Here is a 16,036-nt window from a genome sequence, read left to right as displayed (position 1 = left end):
GAGGCGAGCATATCATGGTACTACAGGTCTTCTAGTTTCAGATGATACCAGCATCATCACTCTGGCTTTAAAACTCAGCCCAGTACAGCCTACGAATTTATGCAGTTTGACTTCTGGGTCAAAGCCCGGTGCGGGGACTATGGAGCATGTGCAGGATGCAAAGGCCAGGTCAGGTACGGTTCAGGCGTATACATGAAACAGTGACTGCATTTCCAGCCATATTATCTGAGTGTGTTAGTCAATAAATTAAATAAACTTAGATAAATTCAATTTAAAACAATTTCAGATGGACTAACATGTTTTTTAAAAATGTATTTTAAAAGTCTGGTTTTAGTCAGACTAACACAATAATTGAACCTTTTCTAACATCTACTGAAACATCATCTACTGAAACAACTGAATGAGTTTCCTGAGTTCATCTTCAGTTTCCCTGCAGTTTTTTGGGATTCTGGGTCAAGAACACATCGTCAGGGCCAGACTAACCACAGAGGCAGCCTCACTAATTATTTTTTGGATGTTAATGATGTGCGCATTTAAAAAAAAAAAGAAAGCATCATGTCGGTACAGTATAAACTGAAATAAGAAAGTCCTAAAAACAATGTATTTTTTTTTTCAGTTTGTCATCATAATTTATGTGTCAGTATTGGGGTTTAAAAATGTTTGAAAAAATTCTAGGTTATTGGTCTTCAGTGATGGGCACTGTTCTCCCTCAGTTACTCTTAATAGGTTTTTTACTTGCTATTATCCAAATATGTTACGTAGATGGGGCGGTGGTGATTTGTTTAACAGTGTTGCCTAACAGAAGATGGGTTGACACCTGGGTTTGGGCCCTTCTGTGTAGAGTTTGTATGTCCTCTCTATGTCAGTGTGGCTTTATTTCTGGCTGTCCGACATCCTTCTACAGTCCAAAGACATGCAGGTTATAAGTTTATTGTTGATGGTAAATTGTGTCATGTGAGTGTGAATGGTTGTCTGTCTCTATGTGTCAGCCCTGTGACTGCAGGAGTGTGTCCTGCTTCTCACTCAGTGTCATGCTTATTTTGATAGTGTCCCATTTTGCCAGTTGTCTGCTGTTAAAATGGCACAGGCTTTTATTGTCAAGATGGGACACTACTCTTTGTCATTTTAAGAGGGAAAACTGTTTTTTGAGGATCATAAAACACTTGCTATATTCAGATAAATCATTTTTATAAATTTCAAAATCAAATTTATTTTGTCTAAATATGTCAGCAGTAGCGCCTGTAAAAGAAAGTGGTCTCAGGACATATTGTGTTTGAGATGTAATAATTGATTCTGTGTTTTATGATTCTAATTTTTTTCTTTTGCATATGGAAAAGGGGTTGATATTCATTAAGTGATATCATGTTTGGAGCTAAGATACGTAGAAAATTGTGTAAATTGTTCCAGAATGCAAATTTTCAAAATGTGTCCCAATTTAACATTACTCATTATTTGTTTCATGTCAGTTTTTCATAAGTGATGTAGTATATGAGCTGACTTTGTCATCAGAAATGATGATGGATGTTGGATGCTGTTATAGGCGCTTGCCAAGCTGTGGGCCATTGTTTGAGAGTAACAAACAACAAAAGAAAATGTTGTTTTTAGTGAAACATTGCATCCAGCGACTCTGTGGCCACCAAACACGGGTGATTTTAGTGATCAGGGATAGCAGGGGTGTAATGATCTATCGATCTGCCTAAATATATTAATTAAATGAGCAACGATTGCATATCATTGATGCAAAGTGTAAACATCGATCCATATCATCCTCTTTCAGATGCGCCTTTATTTTTAAATTCTGTGTCACCAGATGATGGCCAGCAGAAAAGAGAAAAATGATGAGAAGAACATTATTTACACTGGAATAAATAATCAGTCTGTTATGGGAGAAACTCTGGGTTAACAGATCAAGGCTGCAGCTCAATACCTCTTTGCTTATAGGAAGATTCCTGACTGAACTGAGTGAGATCACCTGGAAGTATCTGAGCAGCTGCTCTGATGGAGCTTTTTGAATTCCCCTAAAATTAAGAAAATGTGCGTTGATGCTTCCTTTATAATCACCCTTAGCATTGGATAGACTGGAGCATCCTTTACCAAAAGTAAGGGAGAGAATTCCATCCGGCAAGTCTTTGCATGGCAACTTTTAAAGTGACGTGACATCGGCCGCTCCCTGGGGAGTCAGCTGTTTTTTTACATCACAGATCAACAGTCTGTATGAGCCAAAAAAACTTCAAAACACCTCAACATGAAGCTGTTTACTGAGCTTTGGTGCGCGTTCTTAAGCTGTTTTATACACAGGCTTATAATCAGATCTTTGCCCAGAATTTAAACTATATATTATTCAAATTGAGCAAATTAAGTTTGTTTTTTTTTTAAAGAAAACAAATGAAACAATTAAAAAAAAAAAAAAATTCTGCATAAAAGCCAGTATAGTGAGGAAGTGCTTCTTGTAGTCCATCATGTGAACATTGTAGTTCCATCACATCAGGTCACATCACATACACATGCCCTCGCGTCATTAGAGAGCCGAGGACAAGTGCAGTCAGATTCTCTGAACACCGCGGTCCTCTTTTCCGAAGTCCTTGTGAATTTTCCTTCACATTTTTTCCTTGACCTCATGACGTTTTCTGTAGAGGTTGAAGAAAACTGGTTAGAAAAGGAAATTATGCAAACTTCTCAACTGCAGCCTATGTCATATGTAAACAAAAGCCCTATTCGGGAAACACAACGTACATGCCGGGCATCTCACTTTGCTAAATTCTTGCTAACATTATGTCAGCTGCTCAGTTTCAACAATGTTCGGCTGAAAAAACGTGCATGCAAGCTTAAAGTCAACCGTGATGTTCTGTCGGGAGGTGCAGTGACTTAAACCAGCAGTGAGTAAGAGAAAGCATAAATAATACATGTAAGTTATGAGTAAAGGAAAAGTCCACTAAGCTAATTTATGCAATGTAAAATTACAGGCTTATGCTAGTAACGTTAGCATGTTGTATATGTGGGGGAACGTCACCTACAAAAGTCAGTTGTTCTGTCTGTGAACCTCGACAGTTACTATTTAAACATACAATGCTAACATTTATTTTGGTGATTGAGTTGTGGATGGAAGTTTCTTCCTGTTGCACTTTCTTGCATAACCCCTCTGCTGCATTCCTCAGCTTTTGCTGCTTGCTTTCTCATTCCAGGGCAGCAGATTTAAGGAGTGCAATCAGCATCGTGGGACACACCTGGGCCCGGTGTGCCTCTGACCTCACAGCATCTTGACTTCCTCTTGCTTTGCTTTTTACAGCACAACACCCCTAAAGCACATTTTCACTTATTCATTCCCTACACTACAACTAAAGTTTGGTCCTACCTGTTTGTGCAGCTTGTTCTACTGAGTCTGATTACTTTTAGTTAATATATAACTTCATTTGTTAATTTACTAACATTTTGTCCAGCCTAAAAGCCGGGCTGTGACATTCTTTAGAGAAATGACAAAGAATAGGTATATACCTCATAGGAACCCTATGTACTTGTATTAGTTTAGTACTAGCAGTTTAAATACTGTTTACGAAAACACTGTTATTTTGGAACATTTCCCCCCAAAAAACATTCAAGTAAACTACATCAGAAAATCCACACTCTTTCCATAATATCCAACATCCATGTTGTGTTAGTGTTTTCATCTACCTGTTTTTAATACATGTTTGCAATTTGCACATTAAAAAAAAGTAAAAAATAGAAATGACAGAAATCCGCTTTGCCAAAGTTTAAATGTTGGTGTACTGATGAAAAACAAAATGCAAGTAGTGAAGAGGCTGTTATTCAAATGAAATGTGAAACAAATATGTTATATTTCCATTATGTTTTCTACATGGTTTAACCATTTTCAGTTCTACTCATACCTATGGAACTGGAGTTACATCCAAGTAACTTAAAATGTTTTTTTCTCCTTGGCCTCATTACTGAAAGATTTCTGTGACAGTGACAGGAAGTGTATTCTGTGCCCCAAATTCATCTGAAGAATTTGTAGTTTTAATTATGCCTAAAAACCAGAACAAGGATGCCAAGAAACATTTCTTAGAGATGTACTTGGCAGTCAGGGGGGCTGAGGGCCAGAGTGGCTCTGCTCTGACTGAAGAGGAAGTATATTATTGCACTGACCAGGAGCCTAGCAGTAGGGGGGAAATACACAGGGCCCCAATAGGAGGGGGGTGGGGTATCTAAAGGCTGGAATAAAAAGGTTGTTTTTTTTGCTTTTTTTTTTTTTTTAAAATACTACTTAGCACCATCATTAAGTTAAAAATGGCTGAATAAATTGGTTGAAAGACTGAAACTTGAATAAAATAGATGGGAGCTCCCCAATGCCTCTCTCACTCCTTAATGTTTTGAAACCTGGAAAAAATGGCTTAATTTCTTTTGAAAATGGATAGACTATGAGCAATTTAGAGAGAAATAATCCAGAAATTAGTAAAAAGTATGGTAAGAAAATTACCTATGAAGAAGCAAAATCAAAAAAAGAAACAAACCAACAAATAAAAAAATATAAAATGACCCCCCCAAAAGATGTTTTTTTAAAAATAAATAACCATTTCTATATGTATATATACAATGTAATATATACATATTTATGTATAAAAAAAGTAATTCTATATTTATATATGTATATGTATATAAAGAATTATGCTAATTTAAAAAATACTCTGAAAAATTTTTAATAGCTTTTTAAAAAATGATTGATTGAATGATTTTCCACCTAAGTCCACTTATTTCTTGCAATTTGCGGGACATTTCATGCCAAGTTTCTTATGTGTTTTTTTCTCATGCTTTTGAAAGAAACCAATTTGCTCAGGGTCCAAAGGTTTAAATACTTGTGAAAGGCGTCTGAATGCAAAAAGTTGATGTTGATCCAGGTGTCAAAGGGTTAAATGCATGGTTTAGTTCGCCCCTGCACTAAACGAACTAGAGTCGATTAAGTGACTACTTATGCTGCTGGATCACCAATGTACACATCTTTCCCTGAGAAAGGGAAATCAGGGTTTTACAAAAGAAAAGAATGAAAGGAAAGGGGAAGAAAGCACACTGAATTTGTAAAAAAAAAAAAAAAAAAGGTGTGTGACAAAGGAATGAATCAAGAGAGGAAGGAAGGGTTGGGGGGCCACTTGTGCACAGGGCCCAGAATTTGGTGCCACGTCCGCGACACCGACCACATATCCTTACTGTCAGTCTTTTGTATTTATCATCGGGTTTGGAATTTTTACTGGAATATCGCCTACAGCTGTGTCAGAATTAATAAGTGAAATTAACTCTTCGCATGCTGTGCTTTTCTATTTTGGCCAAAATCTTCTACATCTAAATGCAGCAGCATTTGTGACTGATGCACTGCAGTTAGGAGAAATGTTTGAGTGATTAGGCCTACATGTAGCCTACCCCTCGGTCCCCTCCTCTCCGCCTCCCTCACTCTGCCATTGGCTCGCAAGAGGCAGGCTCCGGGATGATGATGCCTGGAGAAGGGGGTAAACTCGGAGCGCGCGGCTCTCCTGCTGCGCACACACGCACAGCCAAAGTGAAGTGAAGATGCTTCTGTCCTTTCGCTCAACAGTCCAGCTCGCGAGCCACTCACTTCTCCTCCTTCATCTTCTCCTCCTTTTAGTGCCTGAGCTCCAAACTGTCCCCTTGACGGGTGTAAGGAGGGAACTTGCGCAGCCGGGCTCGGTCAGCTCGGAGGAGGCGAGAGGAGGCACCAGAGATCCGGAGCACCGTCAGCCCTTTACCTTGGAGAGCTACGCGTCGGTATGGGTGCGCTGACAAAAGGACGTTACCTCTCCATGACGGGCCTCCTGGTTCTTGTTTACTGCACGGTGTCAGTCATCTCCAAAGGTAAGAGCCGTGTCCGCGTGCATGCATGCTTACTTTCGGTGTCACGGGGTTTGCAACGCCTTTCGCCGGCGTGTTCAGGAAAAGCGGTGCCATCTCCGTGGTTACGCACCACTTGTCACGTTTCTTTCGTGCTTGTGCAGATTTGGGGTATTTCTGACGGTTTGCAAACAACAACGTACACATCGAATATTCAGTTTCTGATTAATCCTCCGGACTTATTGTCACTGTTTGAGCTCTTTCTCTGTGCGCAGCAGAGCTTCTCGTGTTGATTCATCAAGCTGACACTGTCAACTTCCCCTACGCTGTTTATCTTTCTCCTATCCCCCTCAGATCGATGCTAATTGTGCCATTTTCACGCAGTCTTTAACGAATCCATCAGCATGGCTGCGCTGCGTTTAGGAGTAGCTTTAAACACAGGCACGCCTGTGCAACAGGCATGCATTTTTTTCTCCGGGAGTTACTGTGCTGATTGTGTGTAGACGCCTGTCTTCATTTGAAAACGATCCACTCCCTGATATCATGAAGTGGATCCAGTGTCAGGGAGGATAAAGGGGGCTATGCAGGGCTTGTTTGTGCAGGGCGAAGGGACAGGCGTTTATGTTGACTTCAAGCAGAAAATAAGGAAAGCATTGTGTGGCTGACACCTGAAACAATCTCTGACAGGGCAGGAGGGCCGGATTTCAGTGAGGTGCCGTGCTCCTTTAGGGTACATGTCGATCATTTGCTGAAAGCAGTGTGCCATGTGTTTTAGATGAAGATAATGGACATGTTTTAGTTTATTTTGTAGGTGGAATACAGGTGATTATGAGGTGGCTGTGCCAGGCAGGAAGCATTTGAAGATTGGGCACGTGTCCCAGTTTGATAGGGGTGGGGAAGAAATTGATACAGCAGAGTATCGCGACATGATTTTGCATGACAGTTTAATATTGATGCAGAGGTGCCAAGATTTTTTTTCTTATTATGTCAATTATTGATATTAAAAAAAAATGATATGATATTATAAAATGCAAATTAAACTTTTGGTCGCTTTTTAGAATGATAAAATCAATTGTTATTTCAGTACACCCTGTACAGTTTGATGCAATAAAATGATTGGAGTGAGATAAACATACTGCTCTTTTTAGATAAAACTAGATGTTAACATTTTTCTTTAGCAATGTAATTTGGGGTGAAAAAGGTAATAACTATTGATATATTTTAGCACAATACACTTTAAGAAAAAGAAACAATGTTTGGTTAAACTTGACAAAGTTAGTATTGACTTAATTTGAAAACACAAGTGAAGGTAATTTTGTAATGATTCAATTTATCTTCTCAAATTCACACAACTTAAAAAATTCAGGCAGCCGGGACACCAATTTTTTTTAAGTTAAATCAAATAGTTTATTTTTACAGTGCACTCAGGATATTGCAACACATTTAAAATCGCTATAATATTGTATCATGACTAAGTATCATGATAACATTGTATCCATGGACCCGGATGGATTCACAGCCCAACAGTTTGATGTATTATTTATTATTTATTGGAGGAAAAAATCAAGAAAAATAATCAGTGATTTAGAACAAATATGTGAGGCAGTTTTTTATAGCTAGATTGCACTGTAAAAATGTTTGTTTAACTTAAAAAAGTTATCGTCTGGATTGCTTAAAAATTAAGTTGACTGTATTTAAGAGGACAAGTTGAATCATGAGAAAATTACCTCAACTTGTCTTCTTAGATTCAGTCTACTTAAAATTTTTAGCTGGACTGCACTATAAAAATAAAATATTTTGTTTACACAACCCTTTACAACCCTTACAAAAGGTAGTGTCTGGGCTGCCTAAAAAATTTAAGTTGACTGAAGTTCAGAAGACAAGTTGAGGTTATTATGTGGCGATTCAACTTGTCTTCTCATATTCAGTCAACCCAAAAATTTAAGGCAGCCTAGACACTTAATTTTTACAGTGCGAGTTGTAGCCACTACATTGAAACTTGCCCATTTAAATCAGATATACACCACAAGCACACAACTGCACGGGCATATATTTGCCTCTCAGTCAGCTGATCGTGCCTGTGCTGATCGTATCTCGAGAAATGGTTCATCATTCTCTGTCTGCTGCCGACTTTAATGGCTGTGACGTGAAACAGATTCTTCAGATTCTTCAGATTCTCGTTACTGTAGGTTATAGGTGAGTGTGTACAGTGCTGGTATTTGATGTGATATTACTGTTTCCCCTTCACATAGTCTAACGTGACTGTACAGCAAGCCAATGGAGCTGAAGAGAGTGCAGTAATAGATTGAGGTCACAGCATCACAACTCTATTGCCCACTGCAGTCACTGAACATGGGTGTATAGAGTCCCTTGTTGGATCGAGTGCAGGGACACTCCAGCCTTTTCATCTTAGCGGTGAAACCTGTCTGATTGTTTCTATATTACGTCTTGGTCTTATTGTGAGGAAATTGTTGGCTTTTGAGAGTCTAATATGCAGCTTGCGTATGACTATCAAATAGAATCGTATTCAATTACAGGGCAGCATTGTTATCATTTTATGTTCATGAAAGAGAAACAAATGCCACTTGTAAATGCAAATAATGAAAGTAAATTTGGTAAATTAAAAAAAGAAATAACTAAATGCATAAATACAATGAAGCTATGCATTTTAAACTAGTGACTCCCACCATTTTTGGCGTGTGACAAGAGACTGATTTTTTAAGTAGAGTGGTAAAAATTGAAGCAAACGCTGAGATACTCTGACTTTTAGTTCCTAGTATTCAGAAACAGGAATTCCCATAATGCTGCTTGATGGCGTCTTTTATAAAAACCATTCCATCCTGAAAAATTGCCATATCTTTCAAAGCCCATACCTCTGTTTGAAATGTAGGATTCTTGTAAAATATGTTTAGTCTTCAGTTTAATGATGTCATTGGGGTTATTTGATGACATCATCAGGGTTAATTCAACTAAACAATCCAGAATTTTGCAAGAAAAGCTAAGATTAGAGAAGAATACTGTATGTTTTGTCACCCATAATCTTATCACCCCTCAAATTCAGTAGCAATCCTAGACTCTGTAGGGCCCCAAGCAAAGGAACAGTCAATTCAGTAAAAAAAATGCATTTTTTCATTATCAAATGTGGTAAATTTTTCCCAAAAATATAATAGACACCAACATGCACACACAAATATCAGAGTACTTGAACAACCAGCTGTTATGGTAGCTAGAGGGGGCCACAGTTTGCTGTTTTTGGGGGGCAGTGGTGGTCCACTGTAGTGCATTCTGGGAGGTTTTCCGGGGTTTATATTTGTTGTTGCAAATTGTGCCAATATCAATGGCCATCAGGGGCCCTTTTCCTAATTTTTTTTTCACGGGCCCCCAAACATTTGCTTGGTTTGCCTCTCTTGATGGTGCACCCCTGCACAGATATTTCTCTTGTGACCCTTTTGTGGGCCCTGAACCCTACAGTAGTAACCAGTCATTTGGACAGTAAAGAAAAAAAGGCTGATCATACAAGCCCGTGTGCAACTTTGCTCTCTGTAAGTATGCACTATTAAATAGTTTTTATGTTGAATTTGTTAAATATTAATAGTTGTGAAGTTGAGGGGTTATAATACCCAGAAAACTCTTGGAGGAGCCGTCAGTCAACTGTACTTAGAACTCTTGTTTCCCAAACTCTGTTTCTGTACTGTACACAAAATGAATCTTAACTAAAGATTTCAAAGAAGCAAAAGATCTGACAGTGTTGAGTCTGATGTTCTCTGGACAGTGTTTGTTCACTGCTGCTTAGAAGACAGTTTGAACTTGGACTTTATTCAAGGTTTAGATTGTAACTTTCTGTGTGCAGAGAAGAGGCAATACCAGAATTTTAGACTAAGCAAACAGGCCAAAACTGCAGTCTGTTACTTGTAAAGAAAAAAAAAATGTGCGATGAGCTTGTCACACCAGAGAAAAATAAAAAAATTAGCTTTAAAATCATAAAAAAAGAGTGGTACGTTGAGACACTGGGAGCGTGTCTGATAAAGGAGCTGAAACTATGTTACGGTTACTACTAACTTTAAAAAAATGTAGCATATAAGTATAGTTTGGTTTACCCCGTGTGCAGGTAGGGAGTTAGCTACATTCTAACAGTCCTCTAATCTCTTTAGTCAAATAAATACATTAATAAAAAAGTCTGTTAAGTGCAAAAGTCAAAAACATAGGCAGGATATTCATCAGTAACGTAAATTTCAGTCATTTCAGCCCTAACCGGCCCGCCAGCATTTACTGCTGACTGCTTTGGGAGTGTGCTTCGTGCTAATGTTAGCTGCTATTAGCTGCTGTTAGCTGCCAGTGAGAATCTGTTGCTTAGTGGCTCTCTCCTCCTTAGGCTTGATGTGTATGTGACTGTGCTACTGAGTTAGCTGCTAACAAGAGTCTGTAGCTGCATGGCAGCTCTTTAGTTCCTCAACATGGGGTGTGTATGTTACTATGCTGATGATTTAGCTGCTAACAAGAGTCAATAGCTGTACGGTGGCTCACTCATTCTTCAGCTTGGGGTGTGCATGTTACTATGGTACTGAGTTAGCTGCTAATGAGAGTCTGAAGCTGTGCAGCTGCTAGGTTTTCGGCCTGTGGTGTGTGTATGTTACTGCACTACTGTGTTAGCTGCTAATGAGAGTCTAAGCTGCACGGTGGCCCCCTTGTTCTTCAACTTGGAGTGTGTATGTTACTGCGCTACTGAGTGAACGGCTTACCAGAGTCTTTAGCTGTGCAGCTGCTAGCACTTTGGTTGGGGTGTTTATGATATTGTGCTACTGAGTTAGCTGCTAATGAGAGTTGGTAGCTACACAGTGGTACACTCCCTGGCTTGGGGGAAATGTGTGCTTCGTACCACTGAATTAGCTGCTAACAATGGTCTGTTGCTTCACAACAGCTTGTTCTTGGTAAATACAGAGTGGGGGAGGGATTATGTTAAAGATGGCTCTAGTGTGTCATCAAGCAGCCCGAAAAATCATGAACACAACAAACTTATTTCACAATGCAGCACTACACAGTTCTCAGTCTTTTCACAAGTTTTCAACAAGTATTTTGTGAGATTTATAATGTCTTTAGAAAGAAAAAAACTCACTTTGCTTTACTCAGGCTTTAGAGAGACTAGATCTTTGTTGTCGATGTTGCCTAGAAAATGACTATATTTTTATCAATTATTCTGCCAAGGTTCTACTTGATTAAAGTTGTCTATAAAATGTCAAAAAAATAGAAGAAATCTCACCATTTTAATTCCCAAGAATGCAAAGTGGCACCTTCATTTTCCTTGTTTTATCTGACTATTAATAAAAAATCAAGGTAATTATCATATGTGACTGAAAACTCTTACATCTGAGAAGTTAAAATCAGAGAAAGTTTGATATTTTTGATTAAAAATGACTGAAATTACTATGAAAATAAATAGATTTTCTATCAATCAGCCAATCATTTTAGCTCCAGAGGCAGAGCTCTGCATTTAAGTCCCACCCAAAGGACCTTGAATGCGTCCATCATTTCTGCAGGAATCAAAGTGACATTTCGTGCTGTCTCCACATACTCGTGCACAGCACAGGCGCCCTTCACTGCTCCCATTTCCCTGCACGTCACATCACTCTCAAAGGCCATAACTGTAACAACAGGTGTCACACGGACATTTCCCCACAACGTTGACTCCGTGAACCCAAACAGCAGCAAACACAGTGGTCTGGCTGCAGCGGAATTTGACCACGCTAGCTCGCACTCAGCGAGATTTAAGCTCTCGGGGATCAGTGGTGATGTTTGCAGGCCTTGTTGGCTGGAGACGAGCCCCACGCAAGCTGGGCTCCTCCTGTGTGACATGGCCGTGAGTGAGCACGTGGCCCAGGGGGAAACTTTAAAAGCCTTTCCAATCATGCTTCACAGGACAAGTCAGGAGACATATGAGAAAATATTTTAAGACCTTCTGAGCAGTGATATTAGACTTCCTTATAGATTAGGTATTAGCATTATCTCCTAATGACGCCCTACTTAGAGATGCAGAGAGGCTAACTGAATGCACTGATATGTAATATCCCTTATAACCTGGCTTCTGATGAGGCTGTTATTGATTTCATTTGACAACGAGGCGTATTTATTTGGAACTTGATGATTAATTTATGTGATGTGTGATTTAGCAGGCAAGTGTGTGTGTGTGTGTAGAGTAAGAAAAATAATGAGGAAGGGGATTATCTGATATTTGATTGAGGATTGTTGATGTCACCCTGTTCATTTTCCAGTAATTCAACATGCTCTGCTGTAAGTTTTCCTAATGCCACATCTGATTCTGAGAATATTTTATGAGATCAGGAGCTGCTAATGTTTGTCGTGCTGGAGTCCGAGACGCATTGCACACATGCACGGACCCCCCGGTGGTCACCTCATTTGGTAAACATTAGCACAGTGATACTCAACTTGCTTTGCTTGGGGGCCACTTTTGCAAAATGACAGGAGGCTAGGGGTCAGTTGCAGCAGCCCAATACATGTTTCCAGGTTTGTTGGACATGTCTAGGATTATAGGACATTTCTAGGATTTAAGGCCAATTCTATGATTTCAGGACATTTCTGGGGTTCCAGGATGTTTCTCAGATTTTAGGATGTTTCTCAAATTTTTGGACATTTGTAGGATTTTACAGCATGTCTAGGATTTTGGCACATCTCTATGATTTGAGGATGTTTCTAGGCATTAAGGCCTCTCTAGGACTCTTGGATGTTTTTCATATTTTAGAACATTTCTAGGATTTAGGACGTTTCAAGGATTTTAGGATGTTTCGAGGACATTAGGATGTTTCGAGGACATTAGGATGTTTCTTGGATTTTGGGACTTTTCAAGGATTGTAGCATGTTTTGAAGATTTTAGCATGTTTCTAGGATTTTAGCATGTTTCCAGGGTTTGGGGACATTTCCAGGATTTTACAGCATTTCTAGGATTTTAACATGTTTATTGGATTTTAGGAGGTTTCTAGGATTTTAGGACTTTTCAAGTATTGTAGCATGTTTTGAGAATTTTAGCATGTTTTTAGGGTTTTGGGACATTTCCAGGATTATACAACATTTCTAGGATTTTACAACATTTCTAGGTTTTTATGTTCAAGGGATTGTAGGATGTTTCTAAGAATTTAGGACATTAGGTACTTGGCTTGGACCTTTGTCGAGGGTTGTGGAGGATCCTACACTGATGTTTAATAAAAAAAACAAGCTCTATTTTGACACTGTTTTGTGCACTCTGGCACCATATGTATACTAAAAGAACAAAAACAATTACGAGTGTGAATCACTTCATTTATTGTGAATTAGAAAATGGTTAAGGGGGGCCACCCAGCACACTGTCGAGGACCAGATTGAACCTGCAGGCTGTAAGTCGAGTATAACCACATTAGCCACTCCTAGCTCCTCGGATGCACAGTGGTGTCAAGCCTCGCTGAAGTAACAACCGCCACATGGCGTGTGATGCCCTCGATGCCGTGTCTCACTCTTCCCTGACATGTGGAATCTGCAATTCTCCCCAGGCTTCAGTTCACCCTTGACCTTGTACCTCTGTTCTTGCTCTTCAGGTTGGAAAACAAAAATAGAAGAGAGTAGAGCAAGGACGTACAAAGCTGTGGTTACTTTTGTTTTCCAGAAAAAATATCTCAAGGTTTTTTTCTTATTTTATTTTGCTGCATACACGGCTTTCATGAAAACAGACAAAGGTCAAATCAGTTATTTTCCCTCAGAGAAAGTAAAGGGGCTCTTATATTTTCCCTGCCGATCCCAGAATGAATCATCATAGTCAGGCTGCCGTGGGTGACAACGTGCGCAGTTCAGTGCCCAGATTTACATTTAAATGAAACCAAATGGCTGTACATTCAGAAATGATATACAGTAATGATGATGGTAATAAAAGCAAAGTCCTCTTTCATATTGGACTGGCTCCTGCTCGGGATTGCTGTCATTTGGGGACTTTGCAGGTACAGTCGGTGAGTTATGTCTTTGCTATGTCAAGACTATTACCTTCACATTTCAACGAGCGAATTCATCAACGCGCTGCCTAAGAGGCTTAATGTAGTCAGCAATCAGCCCCGCAGCTCATTGGGTTCTCCTGTCTGCTACCAAGCTGAATGGTACTCAGACATTCAACTTTCTTCCAGCTACCCTATGTCATCTATATCTGCACGTTTACGCTGCAAAGGCCCTAACACATTCAAGGTATCTCATAACAAAGCCTAGTTCCAAACTTTTGTAGTTGAGATCATGCGGGGATGTCATCCTCATGTACCTGAGCCAGAAAGATGGTGACAGAAAACCAAAATGGCAGAGAGAGTAGATTAGACCGATGCAGCTGGAGGTGGTTTTAAGTTGACGTATGTAAAAAACAACTTAAAAAAAGGACTGTAGTATGAAATGTGTTTCTTGTTGCAATACATTCAGAGAGATTAATGTGTTGGGGATGCATTGATTGTGAAATTAAATTTTGCTGATTTCAGATACTGGTGTTTCTATTTTTTTGTTTCAGTTTATGCAGTTTTTGTTGTTATTCATTCCCCCTTTTGTACCAGGGAAACAAAGAAATAATTATAAAAATTCCTGAACTGTTTAAAAGTCATTCAGCCTTTGCACTATCCTTGAATGAGGACAAATTCAACCATACACATTTATGAACAACCTTTAATATAACCTTCTCTCAAATGAATAGCATCTTTAAAAACTGGCTTCAGTAGCTTTTTTAGTATACTAATTAATTCTCTTGTATCTTTTTATATGGGTGTGAGAAACATAAACAAATTTCTGCTTCAAACAGCTGTATTTATTCAAGTTTCTCCACAAAAACTACATTTTATAAGATTACAGTGAACATATCATGAGAATATTATAATTCACCTTAATTTGTACAGAATTGAACTTGAACATGTCATAACTCAACTCAATGCAACCTCCGTCAAGCAATCATTTCTCACTCCCAACTCAGCAACGTGTGGTCAGTGGCCCTCTGCGTCAGATACTGAGACACCGAGGCACCTTTTAGTAAGAGTAGCACTGGGCAGCGGCATTTTTTGATGCTTGGAGCAACTGTCGTTGTATAAAAAGCACTAAATGCCACAAGGGAGGGTGGAAGTTGACTTAGATGGGACAAACAAACTCTGGACTTTTACCTGGGAGCACGCTGTTCATGTTCCACGTGAAACTAATAGTCAGGTTCTTGAATAACAATGTAGTCTGCTAGCATGTGTTGGACACTGTGACATATTTCACATAACATGATATTATGTAAGTAACAAGCTTTATTTTAAGCAAAACTGTTTTTTTCTTAACCTAAACACATGCTTTTGTTGTTTAAACCTAATTAATTAAACCTAAAAAAATGAAGTGTTTTACCAACATTTGAAGGTCATTTTGAAATAGCACAATGTATATAAGGAGCGTAAAATGAAATCCCTGTGCTTCCAAAATGGATACTGGAGGGGAACTTAGGGTGTCATAATTTTACCCGTAGGGCCACTGACAGAGCATCAGTATTTGATGATTTGGGCGTTAGAATGCTTTGCAGTCAGCTATTAGTTCTTGCCGCTGGCTGCTAACAGCTGACATTAACCAGCTCCCCTCCTTTCAAATTCAGCACAGATTTGTTGTCCACAATCTGCCATTATCAGGGAAATGATAGGGTGTGTCCCCGATGCGTCAATTGTTAGTTTACTGTGCCCTTTCATCCCGAGAGCGTCTCAACCCAAACACATTTCTATTGTTCCCGCAATGCCAGGACGCCGTTAGGCTTCAGCACTGTTTTTTTGCCTTTGCAAAATTGATTAGACACCTCAGAAAAACAGTGGCCACTGCCATCAATGAATGTCATCTTATTTGCCAATAGGCCGATGGCAGTCAACAGGGTGAATATTGGCTCATACTGATGTTTGGACAATAAATCAGTGCAAGTCTATTTTTAATTTTATTTGAAGGCAAAAACACTATATATTCCACCTTTTCAAATGTCACGATTCTGTTTATCTTTGTTTTTTATCACTGTAAATTGAATATCTTAAGATTTTTTTTATTTATTTATTAGTTATTTCTCAACCTTATTTGACCAGTTTACAGGAAATCCTAACTCAAGGTGCCAGTAATAGCATTTTCTAGGGCTTTCAGTCACATCTCACAGTTTTCCTCAGCAGATGGAATTTGCCAAGCCTAAGAAAAAGCA

The 16,036-nt window shown here is 39.1% G+C and overlaps 1 protein-coding gene across 6 annotated transcripts in view; it reads left to right on the top strand.

The window, feature by feature from the left end:
* The first annotated feature begins 5,462 nt into the window (after positions 1–5,462).
* Positions 5,463–16,036, top strand: part of unc5db (unc-5 netrin receptor Db) — a 273,315-nt gene continuing 262,741 nt past the window's right edge. For 5 of the 6 annotated variants that reach the window (XR_015776501.1, XR_015776502.1, XR_015776499.1 and 2 more), the window contains exon 1: positions 5,463–5,859. Coding sequence is in view for 2 of the 6 variants with exons in the window: in XM_088077178.1 (XP_087933304.1) it covers positions 5,775–5,859 (85 nt within the window). In the remaining 4 variants the exon portion in view is untranslated. The remainder of the gene's footprint in view (positions 5,860–16,036) is intronic. The other variant, XM_042488868.2, reaches the window with a different exon arrangement.

The sequence above is a fragment of the Plectropomus leopardus genome, chromosome 4 (assembly GCF_026936395.1).
Source record: "Plectropomus leopardus strain MGB_pleo_1.0 chromosome 4, ASM2693639v1, whole genome shotgun sequence".
NCBI classification, from domain to species: Eukaryota; Metazoa; Chordata; class Actinopteri; order Perciformes; family Serranidae; genus Plectropomus; species Plectropomus leopardus.
The sequence above is the reverse complement of the archived record's forward strand: the minus strand, read 5'-3'. Positions and strand labels throughout refer to the sequence as shown.